This window comes from Chionomys nivalis, chromosome 5, assembly GCF_950005125.1.
Source record: "Chionomys nivalis chromosome 5, mChiNiv1.1, whole genome shotgun sequence".
Classification (NCBI taxonomy): domain Eukaryota; kingdom Metazoa; phylum Chordata; class Mammalia; order Rodentia; family Cricetidae; genus Chionomys; species Chionomys nivalis.
Window position 1 is genome coordinate 22,852,116 of NC_080090.1, and position 19,002 is coordinate 22,871,117.

Consider the following 19,002-nt stretch of genomic DNA (forward strand, 5'->3'; position numbering starts at 1 on the left):
GGAGGGACATGAACAACTACACTAGGTTGGGAGGGGGAAATGAATGTCCTTTCAAGGGATAACAAATGGAAGAGAAAATCCGTTTCTTTTCACTGTCGTTGAGATTTGCATTTGCCCTTTAGCGATGAGCCATGTTTTCCTTACTGCCTGAGCCTGCAAAGGGGTTTGAAGAATGGGTTTTATAGGTTTGGCGTTCTATGCCCATTAGGGATCTCTCATGCCTAGGTGGCGTGCTAAATGCTTCACTGTTGGTTTTCTGGCTGGAGCTGGACCTGGCATGCAGCTTTCCATGCTGCATCCCTTTTGTTTGGAAAGAAGCCCTTGCAAGTCCTTCCGTTATTCGATGTTTCGGCTCTTCATCCCTTTGGACCACATGAAGGGATGGGGGCCCCTGCCCTCAAGGACTTGCAGCAATGGTTTAAAGACCACTAACCAGCAGGGCCGGGAACTAGTGATTCTAAAGTTGGCTGCGTTTCCATGGTGTCGGTCGGGGAGCCGTGGGGGCGGGCTCACGCAAGCGCCGAGGAGGTGGGTGGGAGGATTCCGAGAGTGGGCGCGCAGGCGCCTTAAGAGATTGTGAAGCCGGTGGCCGGTGGCCGGGCGGCACCAACAAAGATGGCGGTGGCCCTTGCGGCGGGAGCAAGCTGGGCAACAGCTGCGGCTAAAGCTGCAGCCCGGCCCGCAGGGAGGCTGTTCGGGGTTCGGAGGGGGTGGCCCTGAGCTGGAGCTGGACCCCGGCTGGCCTCCCCCGCCGCCTCACCGGGGGACAGGTATGGGCCGGGACCTTATGGCGGGGTGGGGTGGGGTGGGGTGGGGGAGCTGAGGGAGGAAGGATCCAGACCCCAGAGGACGTTCATCACAAAGGGAGAGGCTCGCGGTGCCCAGCGGGGCCTGGGAGAACCGAGCTGGAGGAACAGCATTCTCGGACCACGGGGAATATGCCGCCGGACCCCGTAGCCAATCAGCGGCCTCGGCCTTTCTGCCCTCGAGGGGGGCGGACCCGGGTAAAACCCCCCGCTGTGGTGGAAGAGGTGCAGAAATTAGGGGTCAAGTAGTTCGTCCTCCATCTCAAACCACTGCCCCCTGAGCTCAGCTATCAAGTGGGGGCCCAGAACCGGAGAGGGAATGGATTGCAAATCACCCATTTAATCGGCTTCATTTGCAACCCAGAGGGGCAAGGGTTGAGGTTGGAATGCTGTCTTTTGGACTGATTCCTGCATCCAGGGTCCCAGGTCTGGGGTATATCTCACTTGACTACCAGATATGAGGATTTTTAGGAGTTTGTAGATTATAAAAACAGCTGAAATTGGGACTACCACTGGCTTTTCAATAAATCTGTATTCTATAGAGGGGGTGGGGCGTGAAAGGTCAAAATGATGGGCTACTATTCAGTCATTAGTTTATTCAAGGGATACTAAGGATTTCCTTTATGTCAAACATTGCTAAGTTCTGGGGATGCAAGAATTGATTTTATAGACGTGATTCATGTCCTCGGTACATGTAGAAGCCAGCTTGCATGGTAGCCTGTATCTTATCTCCCTTACTAATTCAAATGCTGATCCTCTGTTCTCAGGTCCAGCCTGAGGTGTCCACAATGCCCCAGGCTTCTGAGCACCGCCTGGGCAGGACTCGAGAGCCACCTGTCAATGTACAGCCCCGAGTGGGAGCCAAGATCCCATTTCCTCCCCGGGCCCGCAGCAAGGAGCGCCGAAACCCAGTTCCTGGGCCAAACCCTATGTTACGACCTTTGCCACCCAGACCATGTCCCCCAGATGAAAGGCTCAAGAAACTGGAACTGGGTCGGGGTCGGACCTCAGGCTCTCGTCCTAGAGGCCCCCTTCGAGCAGATCATGGGGTTCCCTTGCCTGGCTCACCGCCCCCGACTGTGGCTCTGCCTCTCCCGTCCCGGACCAATTTAGCCCGTTCCAAGTCTGTGAGCAGTGGGGACTTGCGTCCAATGGGGATTGCCTTGGGAGGGCACCGTGGCACCGGCGAGCTAGGGGCTGCACTGAGCCGCTTGGCACTCCGGCCTGAGCCGCCCACTTTGAGACGTAGCACTTCTCTCCGGCGTCTTGGGGGCTTCCCTGGCCCCCCTACCCTGCTCAGCATACGGACAGAGCCCCCTACTTCCCATGGCTCCTTCCACATGATATCTGCCCGACCCTCTGAACCTTTCTACTCTGATGACAAGATGGTGAGGACTTGCCAGCACACGTGGTCTCCCATGACCATGTTCCTCTTGCCTTCAACTCTCTTGTCGTGATATGGCTTTCTTGTTCCCTTCTCCAAGTTCCCTTGTCAACCCCTTATGACACCAGTGGACTCTTCTCCTTTCTGAGGCCTTCTAGATATTATTTTGGGTTGTATGTGATTCTTCAACTCCATGTGCCATTCTGGTCCCTAGGGTATTAACTATTTAGAATTCTTCTTTAGGTCCTTAGGCCTGCCCGTTTAAGGCAATTTCTCTCCTAGGACTGGGCCTAGACCTAATTAATCCCTGGGTTGAAGAGGGGCGGAGTTAGAGCACCTGGGCTGAGAAGGGGCGGGGCTAGGACGTCTACTGCTGCTGTTGCCCATTTCCTGAGCTAAGTGCGCTAAGCTGCTTGCAGTTGGAGCCAGCAGGACAGGGTGCAAGAAGGGGCCACGGGGGCAGGAGGGGGATTTGCGGGCAGTAAAGTGGGGGTGGGGAGCAGCTGGGCAACCATGCCAGTGCTTGGGGAATTGCCTCAGGAGCTGCAGCGCCGGCTAGCTGGGCAGCGGAGTAAATGGGGAATAGGTGTGACAGCCATGGCTGAGTCTGTGGTACACTCAGCTGTGATGGGTTTACTACTCATGACCAATGAGGTAGGAGGACCAGGGAGGGCAAAAGGGTCTCCCGAATAGGGTGGGGAGACAGACATTCAGCAACATGCTGTTGAAAGTGCTGTCTAGAAAATGACTGTACTCTGACCTTCTAGGCTCATCACACCCTGCTTCTGGGCTCTGGTCATGTTGGCCTCCGAAATCTGGGGAATACAGTAAGAGCCATTTTCCTGTTCTTTCCTCTGTAAAGGGAGTGTGAAATAGTGTTGGGGGTGGAGCCAGCCTGCGAGTTTGGGGAAGGCACACAGGAGAGCACTGACCTCTCCTTAAGGCTGGTTGGACCCCAGACTGGAAAGGTAATGGCAGTGTCCCTGCTGCTTCCCCAGTGTTTCCTGAACGCCGTGCTACAGTGTTTGAGCAGCACAAGGCCTCTTCGAGACTTTTGTCTTCGGAGGGACTTCCGACAAGAGGTCCCTGGAGGAGGCCGAGCCCAGGAGCTCACAGAAGGTGGGCAACATCCTTCTGATTCTTCTGTTCACTTCCCCCTATCCTTTCAATTCTATATCCCAGTACCTATGGTTCCCAGCCCTTCAATCTGACACTTACATCCATTTTCCGGGTTCCTTCTTTCTAGAGGTTTTCTCTCCACTGACTCTCTTCTTGCCTGCTCTTCTAGACACTAACCTTTGTAACCTTCCCCACTGTCACACCAACAGCCTTTGCAGATGTGATTGGTGCCCTCTGGCACCCTGACTCCTGTGAAGCTGTGAACCCTACTCGATTCCGGGCTGTCTTCCAGAAATACGTTCCCTCCTTCTCTGGATACAGGTGGGGAAACAGAGGGTGGAAGTTCTCTCGGGCTGGGGCCAAGCAGGGGCTACAGCTCCATCGTTCGGAGCCTTGAGAATTTCTGCACTGAGGATATAGGGACCCATATTTGGGCAGGGGATACTGTCTGTGGACTAAGAGAGGATCAGTTGCTCATATTCTGTCTGGCTGTAGCCAGCAGGATGCCCAAGAGTTTCTGAAGCTCCTCATGGAGCGATTGCATCTTGAAATCAACCGACGAGGCCGCCGGGCACCACCAATCCTGGCCAGTGGTCCAGTTCCCTCTCCACCTCGCCGAGGAGGGGCTCTGCATGAAGAACCAGAATTAAGGTAAAGGTTGCTCCCCCTTGCTCCTCTCCCCAGTAGCAATCAGTCATCACAGAACTGAGCTAACTGAAACTGGAAATGTGGGGCCTTGGGAAGACCCTTTAGCATAGAAAAATAAATGGTTTGTAAGTACGGGAAAGGACAGAAGGGAGGAGGAGGAGGAGGGAAGCTGAAGGATGCAGATAGAGGCATAAAATAGAGTTGGAGGTGTCACTAAATTGGGAAAGGAGGGTTTTTGTTTTTTTTTTTTTTTTTTTGGTTTTTCAAGACAGGGTTTCTCTGTGGTTTTGGAGCCTGTCCTGGAACTAGCTCTTGTAGACCAGGCTGGTCTCAAACTCACAGAGATCCGCCTGCCTCTGCCTCCCAAGTGCTGGGATTAAAGGCGTGCGCCACCACCGCCTGGCTAAGGAGGGATCTTTTACAATAAAATATACTAATGGGCTTGCAGAGGTAGGATGGCACTTTTCCTTTATATACTTTTCCTCATTCTGGACTTCCCCAGAAAGTTCTTGAAATAATTACTCCTTTGACTAGAAATTTAGGGAAGGACCTGGAATGCGGATAGGGAACAGGGCTCTGGATAATTTCAATGGGTTGGGGGTACCCCGTATTATAACTGTCTCATGGGTGCTCCCTCCCTTCCCTTGATCTGTGGTAGTGATGATGATCGAGCCAACTTAATGTGGAAGCGCTACCTGGAGCGAGAAGACAGCAAGATCGTGGGTATGGAATGGGCAAAACTGGGGCTTTGGGCTTGGGAGAGGAATGAGAGCGAGGCTGGATGATGATGGGAAGTGGTTTGTAGAGCCGGGTGGTGGCAGTGTTGAAGTCAGAAAGGCAGGTCCAGCAAGGGCAGGATTCTGAGAGAGCACCTTCGGCGTCCAACAGTGACTTTCTCCTGCTTTTTGCTTCTATCCAGACCTATTTGTAGGCCAGCTGAAAAGTTGCCTAAAGTGCCAGGCCTGTGGGTATCGCTCCACAACCTTTGAGGTTTTTTGTGACCTGTCGCTGCCCATCCCCAAGGTGGGATTCCGGAGGGTTCCAGGGGTGGATGAAACATGGGTTCTGTGACCCAGCCCTATGTGTGGGTGGGAACCATGTGGGCCTCTAAAGCAGAATTGAAGCCTGGATTATGAAAAGATAAAAGATTTAAAAAGAAAGAAAGAAATTCAGAACATGCTGACCCTTCCTTCCTTCCCCCAGAAAGGATTTGCTGGGGGCAAAGTGTCTCTGCGGGACTGTTTCAGCCTCTTCACCAAGGAAGAGGAGCTGGAGTCGGAAAACGCCCCAGTATGTGGGGTACAACGGTGGGGGACATGTGGGGGTCTGTCTGGGTAAAAGGAGATGTACACTTCCTCAGTTTGGGAATAACAGTTACATGTCTGGGTGTGTTAAAGTTAGGGTCTCAGATATGTTGTAATATGCCTAAGTTGGGGGGGCAGGGGCAAAGCAATGAGAAACATACTAAATTTATATGTGAAGTGGGGTGTCAAAAACGAGCTGAGGTGATAACACACCGACCTAACATTATTTGCTGTTTACTTAGGTGTGTGACCGATGCCGGCAGAAAACACGAAGTACCAAAAAGTTGACAGTACAAAGATTCCCCCGCATCCTCGTGCTCCATATCCTAATCTTCGCGTTCTTATTCCTCTAGGGCATCTCCCATACATTCTGTTTCCTCACCTTCATTGAGTTTTTCTTGAGAAAAACCTGCCACCCCAACTTTCTTTGCCATCTTTCAGGACATGTTGGGGGAATAGAGGGTACTGAATTTCTTACTGCAGCTCCCTTAGAGACCTTTAGCCTCCCAAATGCTCCTTAACCAGGGCTTAGATCTGAATCGATTTTCCACCTCCCGAGGCTCCATCAAGAAAAGTTCAGTAGGTGTAGACTTCCCGTTGCAGCGACTGAGCCTAGGGGACTTTGCCAGTGACAAAGTGGGTGAGTCTGGTGGGGAATGCCCTGCGGCACTTTCAGGGGCGGGGGGGGCACAACTCTTGATTGTAGAAACTGACCTTGTCTAACCCGCAGGAAGCCCTATCTACCAGCTGTACGCTCTTTGCAACCACTCGGGTAGTGTCCACTACGGACACTACACAGCCCTGTGCCGGTGCCAGACTGGTTGGCATGTCTACAATGACTCCCGGTGAGCACAGCCTCTTATTCAACTCCTGCCCCATCGCACTGCAGCCCTGGCACCCCCTCCCCTCCTCTGAGACCCCAAAAGATGAGCTCCTGACAAAGGCTGGGTGGAGTCTCTCCTGAGCTCCACCTGGGTACTCTAAGTTGAGGCCTGTAGGGAGGAGGGGACACACAGGAATAACTACTACTACTCTGTATTTCCCTTCTTCCTAGTGTCTCCCCTGTCAGTGAAAATCAGGTGGCGTCCAGTGAGGGCTACGTGCTGTTCTACCAACTGATGCAGGAGCCGCCGCGGTGCCTGTGACACCATCTTGAAGCCCTGGCACCTGTGAAGACCTTTTCAACACCCTTAAGCCCCCAGGCTCCCCATTTACCTCAGAGACGTCTATTTTTGTGTCTTTTTAATCGGGGAGGGGGGTGGTTGTAGCTCCCATTATTTTTTTTATTAAGAAGCACCCTTTCACCTTGTTTCCTGTCCCATGTACAGAGCTCACCAGGCCCTTGACCATGTACAGCCCCCAGACCTCTGCAATCTCACTTTTTGTGAATAAATTTATTAAGAAAAAGTGATGTTCACGTTTATATTTGCGGATAAGAGGGAATGGATATCCAGCATTTGGTTCAATTGGAGCCCACTTCCGTCTCTGAACAGGCGGGGGCGCTCTCAGAGTAGAAGGAAAAGAACAGGGATTGAGTAGGCCAATACTTGTGCCCTAACCGAGTTTTAGTATTACTCGGAAGAAAAACCTTGAGACTTGAAGCGGCGGAGAGGCCTAAAACTAGAGCGCAGGCATTGGCATGCCGGGTTTTGCCGGCGAGGGGAACTGCCCCTCGAGAGCAAGGCACCCAAGAACCCCTGTTGACAAACACTGGTTTCGTTGCCGGGTGGCCTTTGCTCCCGTAGGCCCTGACTGTTGCTAACATCAAAGAGCTGTTTATGGAACCACCTCCCCACGGACAGGCCTCCAAGTGTCTCTCTCCAACCAGGGCTCAAGGGGCCTTCCCTCCAGGGTTCTCACCACAGGCCTAGGAAGCTTGAGCTGGGGAATGCTACCTCCCGGATTCAGCTTTTCACTGCCTTGGCCCTGGGGAAGGTGGTGCCGGTTACTGCAACTAACTCCGAGTAGGCAAAGAACCGGTTAACCTGGTAGCGGACTCTGGACGTAACTGCTACTCCGCTGGTAACGTCACTGCCAATCTGGTGTTTTCATTGGTGGATGTATCCAGCGCTCACCAATCCAGAGCTTACTTTCCAGGACCCACCAATCCCGAAGCAGTAAAGCGAAGCGCAGCTGCGGGCGGACTGAATGGAGTAGACGGAGAGTCGGAGGGACCCTAAAAGTTAGGGGCGGGGATCCTAGGCTTGAACCTGCTTACCCGCTGAGGCTGGGGAAACCGCGTATTGCAGAATTCTGGCCCCCGGAGGGATTGAGCTGGGAAGATAGCGCGGGCGTGGGCCTTATCTGCACACCCACAGGAGACACTGGTCTTAGGGCCTCTATATCACTCATTTTCCCTGGTTCCCCCTATCTTGTGGGTAAGTCCTGGCCTCTGAACGAAGACCTCACTCTTCTACCAGCAAGTACACGCGCGCCCTGCCTTAGATGCTCACAAATCAGTAAGTGCCCAGAAGTGGGGTACGGGACCAGTGGGGGTTTCTGAAGTTGTAAAACAGGGTGCCTCCGGTTCTGCCGGGTATCTTGACCTTTCCCTAGGCCTTACAATGGGCCGGACTGTGATCGTGCTTGGCGGGGGTATCAGTGGATTGGTCGCAAGTTATCATCTGATCCGAGGCCCCTCTCCCCCTAAGGTGAGTTCCCACTAGAACCAAAGAAAGAGTAGTTTAAAACTCTTAACATTTCCTATAAAAACTGAATAGATTCTGTTCCATGGAATGTGAAGTTTCCCCTATCTCTAGTCCCTTTCCCCTGAACCCACAGTGTCTCACTTTTGGCACCAGGTGATCTTAGTGGAGGGCAGCAAGCGTTTGGGAGGTTGGATCCGCTCAGTCCGAGGATCAGGTGGTGCTATCTTTGAACTTGGACCTCGAGGAATTAGGCCAGCTGGAGTGCTGGGAGCCCGGACCCTGCTCCTGGTGAGCGTCTTGTGGAATGTGTAGGGCTGACAGGTGATTGGGGGAGGGGAGGAGCTTTCCAAAGGCGGAGGGGGGGGGAGAAAGAGAGAGAGAGAGAGAGAGAGAGAGAGAGAGAGAGAGAGAGAGAGAGAGAGAGAGAGGAGGGAGGGAGGGAGGGAGGGAGGGAGGGAGGGAGGGAGGGAGGGAGGGAGGGAGAGAGGGGGGGGAGGGGGGGGAAGACATTTGTTGGGTCAGTTTTTCCTTAGTGTCTCCTCTTCCTGAGGGCTTGTGGAGAACAGGTTTCTGAGCTTGGCTTGGAGTCAGAAGTCTTGCCTGTCCCGGGGAATCATCCAGCTGCCCAGAACAGGTTCCTGTATGTAGGGGGTGCCCTGCACCCCCTACCCTCTGGCCTCAGGTAATGCTCACCTCCTAACTGTATACTAACCTCTTCCATCCGCTCCCTGTCAGCCCTTCCAGCCACAGGGGTTAAATGAATGAGAATAATACCCAGGAGCTGGGAAGGTGACTCAGGAGCTTTCTTTTCACCATGCCTTCCTCCATGCAGGGGGCTACTCCGCCCTTCACCCCCCTTCTCCAAACCTCTGTTTTGGGCTGGGCTGAGGGATTTGATGAAGCCCAGGGGCAAAGAGCCTGATGAGACTGTGCACAGTTTTGCCCAGCGCCGCCTTGGACCTGAGGTGACACTGCTCAGACAGAGGTGGTCTCAACCCTCTCCCCGCCTAAACCAGCTGCTGTATCTAGGGATGTCCTCTTCCCATCACTCGGTGTTGGGAATAAACGCCTTCCTTTCCTTCCCACCCTTTGGTTATAGTGGGAACACCCCCCAACACAAACTCTCTCCCTTCCTCATTCCCTCCCAAGCAGGGGCAATGGAAATCAGTCAGGGTGGCTTATTCCTTGACCCCTCAGACCCAGTCTTACCCTTAAGGTGGCATCTTTAGCCATCGACAGTCTTTGCCGAGGAGTGTTTGCAGGCAACAGCCGTGAGCTCAGTGTCCGGTCCTGCTTTCCCAGTCTCTTCCAAGCTGAGCAAACCCATCGGTCCATATTACTGGGGCTGCTGCTGGGGGCAGGTGAGGGGGGGAGCATTGGCTCAAAGGGTGAATTATAAAGCCTGACAAAGTGAGGTGCTTTGTACAAGGGGTACTATTTGGATTATATATATTTGTCTCCTTTTAGGACGGAGTCCACAGCCAGACTCCTCATTAATTCGTCAGGCCCGGGCTGAGCGGTGGAGCCAGTGGTCACTCCGTGGAGGGCTGGAGATGTTGCCCCAGGCCCTTCACGACCACCTAACCAGTAAAGGAGTCACTATCTTCAGAGGCCAGCCAGTCTGTGGGCTCAGCCTCCAGCCAGAAGGGCGCTGGAAGGTAGGAGAACCCTCTGGAGTATAGTCAACCTGTATCAGTGTTATTGGATTTGTTGTTGCTGGTGTTGTTATATTTAATATTGCAAAAATACATTTAGCAAAAAGTATCATATGAAAATGTGCACAACCCGATTTTATACCATAGTCAAATAGGATCTCTGGGGAGGAATGTGGACATCTCTGCTGAATATCCATCTCTTTAAACTTGGTCCAAGACTTAAAAACACATTTGCTCATGTGACTTCCATCCTAATATTCCGTAGTCCACTAGTTATCATCTCTACATACCTCCCAGTCACAAGATTCATAAAGGTGTCAAAGCCCTGCAGTATTCCGTGGACAGAACTGCCACCTTTTAATGTCAGTGATAACTTCTTGTCCACAAATTTCTTCTGCTATGGAGCAAGGGGGTGGAGGGGGGATGAAGAAATAACTCAGCAATTAAGAGTACATACTGCCTTTGCAGAAGACCTGGGCTGTGTTCCCAGAACCCACATCAGGTGGCTCACCACTGCCTGGAATTCCTGCTCAGGGGCTCAGACGACCTCTACTGGACTCCACAGACTCCTGCACTTGTGTGCACACACACACACACACACACACACACACACACACACCCTGTGTCACTATCTTTGAGTGGTTTAACCGAGTCAGGGCTGATAGCATTGGACTTACTGTTTTCTTGCCTTAGAGAAGCTCTTTGGATATTGGCTACCTCAGGTTCCTAAGCTTTATGTATGAACCTTCCTCAAACAGCCCTTATAGATGTGAATAGAAGTAATTCTTTGGAGTGTCTGGGACAGGGAGAGGACAGCCCACCTTCATTGACCATTTCAGAGCAGCCACACTGACCTCTTTCTGGTCCACCCTCTGGATCATGCAGAGGATTTTTGTTCAGATGATATTGTCATTCCCAGTCTTCATCCTGGGTCAACACCCAGTCTTTCCTGTCTCTTGGGTGAGGCAGCAAATCTCACCTCTAAAGTCCTCATAACCCCGCTCTCTCAAATGTGTCTCAGGTGTCTCTAGGGGACAGCAGTCTGCAGGCTGACCACATTATCAGTGCCATTCCAGCTGCAGGTAATGGGACAGTCCCTCCCTTCCCTAACCACCAGGAGGCGATAGTATGCCCTCCTATGCCAGCAGGGCCACACCGGGTTCCTGAGCTGGTCATCCATGAGGGATTCCTATAAGAAAAAGCTTGCCTACTATGAATGCCTCTGTCTGATCCCCAGAGCTCAGCAAGCTGCTCCCTGCCGAGGCTGCACCTCTAGCTCATGTCCTGAGTACCATCACTGCTGTATCTGTCGCTGTGGTGAATCTGCAGTACCAAGGAGCTCATCTGCCTGTTCAGGTATGAGGAGGAGGAGGAGGAAGAGAAGGAGGAAGAGGAGGAGGGAGGACACAGGCTCAGCGAGAGCCCTTCCCTCCTGATCTACAGACATTTTTCCCCAGGGATTTGGACATTTGGTGCCATCATCAGAAGACCCAACTGTTCTGGGAGTCGTATATGACTCAGTTGCTTTTCCTGAGCATGATGGGAACCCCCCAGGCCTCAGAGTAACTGTGAGAGAAGGAAACTTTGCTGATAGTGGGGTTTCCAAGGACTCCTCTGTGCCTTAGTGGAAGCCAGGGCAGGATGGCCGATGCTGTGTTTCCTCACAGGTGATGCTGGGAGGCTACTGGTTACAGAAGTTGGAAGCTAATGGTCATGAATTGTCTCCAGAGCTGCTCCGACAGCAAGCACAGGAAGCAGTTGCTACACAGTTAGGACTGAAGGAGCCACCAAGTCACTGCTTAGTCCATCTACACAAGGTGAGTTGAGATTCTTATTAGTTCCCCATTGAAAATAAGGACTAACATGTTTATCAGTATGTCACTCAAACGAGGCCTTGGAAATGAGTAATAAACTTGCCCTTACATCTTGTCTCTCCTTAGAACTGTATCCCTCAGTACACACTAGGACACTGGCAAAAACTAGGTAAGCTGGGAAAGCAGCTGGGCTGAGGAAGTCAGAGCCCAGCTATAACATTCCTCTCATCCTTCCTTTCCTTTCAGAGTCAGCTATGCGCTTCCTGACTGCTCAAAGGTTGCCCCTGACTTTGGCTGGAGCTTCCTATGAGGGGGTCGCGGTCAATGACTGTATAGAGAGTGGACGGCAGGCAGCAGTTGCTGTCCTGGGCACAGAATCTAACAGCTGATTCCCCTTCTCCCACTCACGAAAATAAAAGTTGCTGGAACTTGGTTTGGTCTTGCTTATTCTGTCAACCTACAGGCTTGTTGGGCCCAGAGGATAAAATATCCTGGAATGCAAAAGGCACAAGCAAAGATGAGACAAAGTCCTTTATTAGAAAAGTTATCAAAATCCTAGCCCCCTGGGCCAAGACCAGAGGAGCTACTCCAGCACAGGCAGGAAATGCCCTGGAAGGGGCTTCCTCCACCAGACAGCTTCTTGGGAACCATAAATAGAATAAATATTCACAGAGGTCCCAGGAGAAGCCAGGTCACTCTTGGAAAAGAGTGACGTCCATGGACGAGGAAGGGGCTTGGGGTCCAGCCCTGCTCCTACCCCGGGGGCAGGGGACTCCCAGGATTCGTCACATAAAATGACAAGGATTCACAGTCATAAGCCCTGATAGGTGGCCCCTAGAAAGAGGAACCTCCAGGTCTAGAGGAGCCCAGCTCCAGTCTAGCAGTGAGGAGAGGTCCCTGCCCCCCAGCCCAGCACTAGAGTTTAGTCCCCTCACATCCTCCGAAAGCAGTGTGGAGCAGAGGGTGTGGGGAACACAATCCCTCTGATTCAGTTTCATGATTAAAGTGGGCAAAGAAGAGTCAGTGTGAACCGTGGGGAGCTGTGTGGTTGGCAGTAGGCAGAGGGCCAGGCCTAACTGGGGGCCGGCGTTGCAGCATCTCTTGTCGGAAGGCCTGGGAGGAGCCCGGTGGGTATCGGGGACCAGAGGACCGAGGACCCCGAGGGTCAGTCCCAATGTCTGCAGTGATGTTGGTATAGAGAGGACCCAGCTCTCTAGCCAGCAACTGGTATGTCAGTGAGTTCATTCCATCTTGCGTCCAAGAATTCTGGGTGCGGACCAGGAGGTCAAATCTGAAGGTTAAAGGTTTAAGACTAAGATCTAAAAGGAATAGCCTGGAGTTTGGGGACCCCAATAACAACCCCCTTCCTACCTGTGGGGATTTTCCTCGTTGCCTTTGTCCCCTCTGTGCTTCACCATCTTATAGTGTCCCACAGAGGTGGGTGGTCGAGAGATCTTCATCCCAGCCAGACGTACCCTATGAGAAAAGGGAGGGAGCCTTGGAGGAGCCAGAGTGGAAAAAAAGCTGCTGGCAGGTGAATGAGGAAAGTAAAGACAATCAAGGAAGTGATGACATATGCCTACACACAAAGAATAATTACTATCTGTCTGGCAAGAAAAAATAAATAAATAAAAACTGCCAGGAACAAGAAGGCAGGAGAAAATCAAATGGAAAGAAGGTAAAGTTGGCTGTACCCAAGTCAGCAGGGCCTAATGCCAGATGCCCTGGGGCCTTAAAAGAACTGGCAGAGACAGATATGTAACTTAGACTCCCTTTCTAAATGGCTCCTAGGAGTTGCCCTTGGAGTCTTGGGAGGACAGAGAAAAGGAGCCATTTTGTCTAAAGCATAGAAATGGCAGACCCTAAGTCATCCACCTCTGCCTTTGGGCTTTAGAGTGAGGCTTATGTATGCTAAACACACGTGACTGCCGAGCTGCACCCCTGACCCAGCAAGTCTTATTTAGAAGTAGTGTCTCAACTACCCAGCTCCTTTCCAGCTGCTGCCTTGTGTGAAAGAGGAGCGCAGAAGCAGGCAGATGCTCAGGACCTTAACCAAGCCCGAATTCTGAAACATAAAAGCAAGGGGTGGAGGTAGTCTGACAAAGAACTGAAAAAAATACATTTAGAATTTTCAGGGTGTAAAATTTACAAACAGATAAGAATTCACATAAAGATGTTGTTACGGGGGACAAAAGAGGAAGGGAAGCAATGAACCTGGCATAACCAAGCTCAAATACACTGCTCATAAAACTGGCTCAGGGGAGGCTAAAGGTAAGAATGTTTCACGTGCTAGGACATGAAGTGGGCATCATGCCAGGTAGGAGCCCCTCCCCCTTTTTCCGAAAGAAAGAAAGAAAGAAAGAAAGAAAGAAAGAAAGAAAGAAAAGAAAAGAAAAGAAAAGAAAAGAAAAGAAAAGAAAAGAAAAGAAAAGAAAAGAAAAAAGTGATTCTGGGCTATATGGAGCAGAATCTCTTCCACTCTCACGGAAGCAGTCTCTACATAAGCCTATCAAAATGAAGAGCTAACCTGTCTTTAGGCCTCTTCTTGAGAGCTAGAATTCCATGTTTCCAGTTGATCTTACCCCTTTTCCAAAGAATATAACCAACCAGATCTATCTAGAAAAGTGAAATTTGACGGAACGGGCAGCCGTGGGCAAAGCCTGACTTGAGTAGACGAAGGTCAAAGGAAAGAATTGGCTCAGTGCAGAACCAGGAAGCTAAAGATCTGTGTTGAAAGACTGTGGCCAGGGTTTGGGAAAGAGGTGTCGTCAGAAGTCTGACCTGGTAGCAATGTCATCATCCTCACCACCCCAGCCCCAGTATTCATTGGGGAAGCCGTTCATCTTCAGGTACTGGTCAGGAGTGAGCGCCGAAACCCCACCAAAGTACTGGGGGTACGGGAGGCTAAGGAGAAAAAAAAATCCTTGTATTTCACAAATTTGGAGCATCAACCCTACCCACAATCCCCTGAGCTCTCCACCTGCTACCAGGTTGCTTTCCCGGCTTTCTAGTGCTCTTCCAGGCCCTCTACCTGTATCCAAACTTGTTCATGGCAACAGCAACATGGCGGGGCCCCCGGGGATCGCACACATACAGGTTATGATCATTTTCTGGAAGGAGGTCCACGTCATGTAAGAACAAGCAGTCCCATTCTTCATCGCGCAGGGCTTCCCGCACCCCAACATTCAGTAGCTTTGCCCTGTTAAACGTTCCATTTCCAGCCTAGAAGGTAACGAAGGGGACCGGGTTCAGCATGGAGAAAGCACTCTGTGCACGAGTGCTGAAGTGGAAACAGGAAGGATCTAAGCGGAATATGGGGCCAACAGAAGGAAGAACAGACAGCTGAGCGTGGCGGTACCGGACTGTAATCCCAGCACTCAGAAGACAGGAAGATCTTAGGTAGACTATAAGCAAAACAAGGGCTGGAGATGCGGCTCAGTTGGTAGAGTGTTACCTAGTATTCATTACTCTCTGGGTACCATCCTCAGCACCACATAAAACCAAGCATGGTATCGTGTGCCTGTAACCCCAGTGTGGGAAGGTAGATGTAGGAGGATCAGAAGCTAAAGGTCATCCTGAGCTACATAATAAATTCTTAGGCCAGCCTGGGATACATGAGACTCTATCTTAAAAAACAAAACAAAGAGCTGGGCGGTGGTGGCGCACGCCTTTAATCCCAGCACTCGGGAGGCAGAGGCAGGCGGATCTCTGTGAGTTCGAGACCAGCCTGGTCTACAAGAGCTAGTTCCAGGAAAGGCTCCAAAGCCACAGAGAAACCCTGTCTCGAAAAACCAAAAAAAAAAAAACAAAAAAACAAAAAAAAAAACAAAGAGGGGCTAGAGAGGTTTAGAGGTTAAGAGCACTGGCTGTTCTTCCAGAGGTCCTGAGTTCAATTCCCAGCAACCATACAGGGGCTTACAACCATCTATAATGAGATATGAGGCCCTCTTCTAGCCTGTAGGGATATATGCAGGCAGAATACTGTATACATAATAAACAAATCTTTAAAAAACAAAACAAAGGAAAAATCATAGAAAAAATATAGGAGAGTAGGAATACCCTAAAATAATAGGGAGACAGACCTGACAGAAAAAGAATGGGACTAACAAAGTTGAAAGAGGAAGTCTCCAATTATCTATTGTCTAATCCTTTTACAGTTATTCCCCAGACCCATTAGATGAGAGAAGAGGCATTTATCTGAGGCTTCCTTAACATCAAAGAAAGAGGAAGGAGCCAGGTGTTGGTGGCACATGTCTTTAACCCCAGCACCTGAGAGGCAGAAGCAGGTGGATTTCTGTGAGTCAAGGCCAGCCTGGTCTACAGAGTGAGTTCCAGGACGGCCAAAACTACAACACAGAGAAACCCTGTCTCAAAAAACAAAACAAACAAAAACTAAATGAAAAAAATGAATAACAAGAGTAAGGTGGATATGGGGATACCTGGTGGATGTGGGGATACCTGGTGGATGACATAGATGCCATAGGCAAGCTGCTGGCGCTGTAGGAAGGGGTGCAGGTGATAGAGCAGCAGACGCAGATGGTGCTCCCTGGCACGATGGGGCACAATTATGGCCGTTCGGGAGCGCGGCTCACATTCTGCAGGACGGTACCGGCCCCCTGGTTCCACCCGGGGGTTCCGTTCCACAATCTCTGCTAGTGATGGCACTGGGCTGAAGGATACTGACACAGGACCCACTGTTGGTAGGGAAAGGCAAATTCAGAAACTGGAGACACGAGGAGAAAATGGGCATCAGAATCTGAGAATACCTCTGGCCAAATAGCCTGATTCAGGGCTCACTTCCCCCAAGGACTCACTCAAAAATCTAACATGCCTTGGATTTCCCTTCATTAAGACAGCTCCGCAAAGCCTAAAGCTGCAGGCAGGCTCCTTACCTTAGACTACTTACTTTCTTATTTTAGGGTTTATATAACTTTCTCTTGTCCCACACTGAAGCTACAGGAGAAGAGCAAAAGGACCTCTACCTAATAAAGCCAAGACTCATCTACAAGAGAAGTAATTCCCACCCTGGGGCATAAAGAGCCCATAAAATGGGCAGGCAGTGGAAAGCTTGGGACCCAAAAGCTTAATCTAACCTCTGAATTCACAGGCCACTCCATCTCAACATGAGCCCAGCTTAGAATACATTAACCTAAGTCTCAATACATGCCTGTCCAAGGTTCCTGCCCCCTCACCTTGTTCTCTTCTTCACCTTCTTCCCTTGGTACTCACCTAAGAAAGGAGATCTTTCTGGACAGTAAGGCAGAGCTTGAGCTGGAGGAGCACCCGCCGCGACAGGGGCTCCAGGCAGGTGACTGAGGTTACTATAGACATCGCGGGGATGAGAATAATCAAACGTTGGGCCCTGATCTCGACCAAATAGGGCACTAAGGCTTCGGAAGCCCCCAAGAGACAGATACATCATAACCGCCAGCTGGGAGCCCACAAGCAGAGCCAATGTGCATGGCCTCTCCAGTAGCCTCCGCAACATCCTGACTTGAGGGCTAGGGAAAGAGTCAAGAGATTTCTGGAAGCAAGCAGGAAGGTGGAGAGCAAGGCAGCGGAGACATCAGCGGGTAGAGATGAAAGCGGTGCCGGGAGGAGGAAGGAAAATGGGCAGAGAACAAGTCACAAAAAGAACACTGCTGTACTCAAACAAGGAAAAAAAAACAGTCCAGAAGGGAGCCAATCATTACCAGTCCTTAATACAAGTCACTAAAAGTCAAGTTTCATTTTCATCCACAGCACCCACTTTCGGTCTCCACCCTCAAGAAAGCTTACATCATTCAAGTCCCAAGTCCACTTCAGAAGTCTTTAAAACCCAATCTTACAAAAGAAGAGAGACATGCACCTGTGTTCAAGCTGTCTTCTTCCGGATCATGGGGGCTCCAGGAGGTCCCCGGGGACCAGAGAGGGGAGGCATTATCTAAAATTGGAACTGCCACAGAAGACAGAAAAGGGCATTCCAACAGCCAGCGTGGGACCAGCGGGGACAGACGTGATCAAGGAGAACCAGTGACCTGTACAGCAGAGTTCACAATCAGAAAGAAACAACTTTCCTATCATGGGGAGTGCGGGAAAGTGATTGGAAAAAGAAAAGGTCAAGTCTCAGGCTCCCTGCAGCAGAGGGCAAGTGTCAGATCTGTACCTAACTCTCTACTCCAACAAAATGAATTTGTTTGGGGGTTGGGAGGGCAGGAAAATGAATGGAGGTACAAAAAAAAAAAAAAAACTATTCAGGAGGCAAGAGAGTCGTGACAGGACCTTGGCGTGGCCTAGAAAACATTGGAAACAGGTTCTTTCGGTTCTTTCACGCAGGTGCAGGGAGCTTGACCACCTGGGAGCTGCAAGCAAGCAACCCCGGAGCGAAGCCCAGAGAAGGGGGGTGGTGTCCTTGTCCACCTCGCTCCAACCCTAGTGGGGGTGGGGAGGCGAGCTCTAGGTGAAGTGAGAAGTAGAGAGCGAGGGCCAGGGCAGACTCGGCCCAGGACACCTGGGCCGGCTCACCTGAAAGGGCGTGGTCAGCGCTTTGCGCGCGCGGGGGATGGGGATTAGAACCCCATTCTTCTCGGGCATGCCCATCCCATCTCAGTCTCTTGTGTTTGTCCCTACCATGCAACGTGAAGGCACCGGCCCGCGTCCACATTTCCACCCGAGACCCTGTCTGTGCTCAATCTGATTTTGCAGCCTTTACTCAGAACTTCTCCTCCCTGCCTCCCGACCTCCCGATCCTTTCTCCGAGGACTCTGTCTCCGAGGTTCCAAGCCCACCATACCTGGTCTGCTCCCGGTCGTCACCGCCGCTCGGACAGCCGGGCAGGTATTGCCGCCGCCATCTTGGAAACGGGCGCAGGAGGCGGGGCCCGCGTCACGGGGCGGAGCCTCTAGCGGGTAGGCGCAGGGGCCCAACAGCGCCCGGCCTGTTAGCCCCGGAGCTGGCGACCTGCACCGCTGAGAAGCTCGCTGGTGTCTCGGAGGAGTCCCAGAACCCTGATCTACCTCACAGCCTCCTTACGGGGCTCCACTGCTCACGTCGGAACACAGCAGCTCAAAGCCCTTGTTTCTCAGTAGGGCTAAGAACCAGTTTCTGGTGCATCGGACGACCTCATCCCCAGGGCGCGCGAGCCCTTTCCCAAGTTTGTCAATGGCGCCCCCTGTAGCCTAGTGCTACTTAGTATCGAAATTGTTGGCCCTGGTGTAAATACGCTTTCCTAAGTATTAGACTAAAATGAACGCTACGACGTTGTGCAAGATATTTAATCCAGTGGCCTCTACCAGACCATAGTTTATTATTTCTTAGAAGCAAATGTTCATAAAAGGAAACAATAAAAAGCCAATTACTTACGGCGTTTGCCTTAAAAAGTGCTCTGTCTCCTCTGTGTGTGTGTGTGTGTGTGTGTGTGTGTGTGTGTGTGTGTGGTGGGGAGCTACAAACAACATAATGCAATGATCATGATGACTCGAAAGGACAACTCAGCCGCCGGTGGTGGCGCACGCCTTTAATCTTAGCACTCGGGAGGCAGAGACAGGCCAATCTCTGTAGTTTGAGGCCAGCCTGGTCTATAGAGTGAGTTCCTGGATAGGCTCCAAAGCTACAGAGAAACCCTGTCTCGAAAAACCAAGAGAGA

General features: G+C 51.4%; 3 protein-coding genes across 8 annotated transcripts; 2 read left to right on the top strand and 1 right to left on the bottom strand.

Moving 5' to 3' along the window:
• Positions 1 to 576: 576 nt before the first annotated feature.
• On the top strand, positions 577 to 6,663 carry Usp21 (ubiquitin specific peptidase 21). 2 transcript variants are annotated; one of them, XM_057770844.1, is made up of 13 exons: positions 577 to 770; positions 1,574 to 2,194; positions 2,958 to 3,017; positions 3,189 to 3,309; positions 3,519 to 3,630; positions 3,805 to 3,960; positions 4,616 to 4,680; positions 4,877 to 4,980; positions 5,161 to 5,247; positions 5,504 to 5,582; positions 5,794 to 5,901; positions 5,992 to 6,106; positions 6,316 to 6,663. In XM_057770844.1, the coding sequence occupies exons 2-13, from the start codon at positions 1,595 to 1,597 to the stop codon at positions 6,404 to 6,406; spliced, it is 1,698 nt and encodes a 565-aa protein (XP_057626827.1). In that variant the 5' UTR covers positions 577 to 770; positions 1,574 to 1,594; the 3' UTR covers positions 6,407 to 6,663. The 2 variants fall into 2 exon arrangements, with proteins under 2 accessions (XP_057626827.1, XP_057626826.1); XM_057770843.1 differs by lacking the exon at positions 577 to 770 and having other exon boundaries at positions 835 to 2,194.
• Positions 6,664 to 7,363: 700 nt separating this feature from the next.
• Ppox (protoporphyrinogen oxidase) lies at positions 7,364 to 11,799 on the top strand. Of its 4 annotated transcripts, none has more exons than XM_057769783.1 (13): positions 7,364 to 7,720; positions 7,778 to 7,912; positions 8,063 to 8,197; positions 8,476 to 8,591; positions 8,742 to 8,874; positions 9,126 to 9,270; positions 9,377 to 9,567; positions 10,586 to 10,646; positions 10,802 to 10,920; positions 11,022 to 11,132; positions 11,232 to 11,381; positions 11,505 to 11,547; positions 11,625 to 11,799. In XM_057769783.1, the coding sequence occupies exons 2-13, from the start codon at positions 7,826 to 7,828 to the stop codon at positions 11,765 to 11,767; spliced, it is 1,434 nt and encodes a 477-aa protein (XP_057625766.1). In that variant the 5' UTR covers positions 7,364 to 7,720; positions 7,778 to 7,825; the 3' UTR covers positions 11,768 to 11,799. The 4 variants fall into 4 exon arrangements, with proteins under 4 accessions (XP_057625766.1, XP_057625765.1, XP_057625767.1 ...); XM_057769782.1 differs by having other exon boundaries at positions 7,818 to 7,912; XM_057769784.1 differs by lacking the exons at positions 7,364 to 7,720; positions 7,778 to 7,912 and having other exon boundaries at positions 8,065 to 8,197; positions 8,460 to 8,591.
• A 95-nt stretch (positions 11,800 to 11,894) lies between these two features.
• On the bottom strand, positions 11,895 to 18,304 carry B4galt3 (beta-1,4-galactosyltransferase 3). Of its 2 annotated transcripts, none has more exons than XM_057770924.1 (8): positions 18,151 to 18,304; positions 17,227 to 17,395; positions 16,608 to 16,879; positions 15,837 to 16,072; positions 14,410 to 14,600; positions 14,160 to 14,282; positions 12,750 to 12,854; positions 11,895 to 12,669 (listed from the first exon to the last, which is right to left on the bottom strand). In XM_057770924.1, the coding sequence occupies exons 3-8, from the start codon at positions 16,864 to 16,866 to the stop codon at positions 12,399 to 12,401; spliced, it is 1,185 nt and encodes a 394-aa protein (XP_057626907.1). In that variant the 5' UTR covers positions 16,867 to 16,879; positions 17,227 to 17,395; positions 18,151 to 18,304; the 3' UTR covers positions 11,895 to 12,398. The 2 variants fall into 2 exon arrangements, with proteins under 2 accessions (XP_057626907.1, XP_057626906.1); XM_057770923.1 differs by having other exon boundaries at positions 16,608 to 16,902; positions 18,151 to 18,303.
• Between the last annotated feature and the right edge of the window lie 698 nt (positions 18,305 to 19,002).

Excerpts from the sequence above, each read along its gene's own strand:
- Usp21 (XM_057770843.1), top strand. The coding sequence starts at position 1,517 with ATGGTAGCCTGTATCTTATCTCCCTTACTAATTCAAATGCTGATCCTC. Across the intron at positions 5,583-5,793 it reads CCCCCGCATCCTCGTGCTCC|ATCTGAATCGATTTTCCACC; the intron begins ATATCCTAATCT and ends ACCAGGGCTTAG. Across the intron at positions 5,902-5,991 it reads CTTTGCCAGTGACAAAGTGG|GAAGCCCTATCTACCAGCTG; the intron begins GTGAGTCTGGTG and ends TCTAACCCGCAG.
- B4galt3 (XM_057770924.1), bottom strand. The coding sequence starts at position 16,866 with ATGTTGCGGAGGCTACTGGAGAGGCCATGCACATTGGCTCTGCTTGTG. Across the intron at positions 14,283-14,409 it reads ATGAACAAGTTTGGATACAG|CCTCCCGTACCCCCAGTACT; the intron begins GTAGAGGGCCTG and ends TTTTCTCCTTAG. Across the intron at positions 12,855-14,159 it reads GATGATGACATTGCTACCAG|GGTACGTCTGGCTGGGATGA; the intron begins GTCAGACTTCTG and ends CTTTTCTCATAG.
- Ppox (XM_057769783.1), top strand. The coding sequence starts at position 7,826 with ATGGGCCGGACTGTGATCGTGCTTGGCGGGGGTATCAGTGGATTGGTC. Across the intron at positions 8,875-9,125 it reads AGCGCCGCCTTGGACCTGAG|GTGGCATCTTTAGCCATCGA; the intron begins GTGACACTGCTC and ends CTTACCCTTAAG. Across the intron at positions 10,921-11,021 it reads GAGCTCATCTGCCTGTTCAG|GGATTTGGACATTTGGTGCC; the intron begins GTATGAGGAGGA and ends ATTTTTCCCCAG.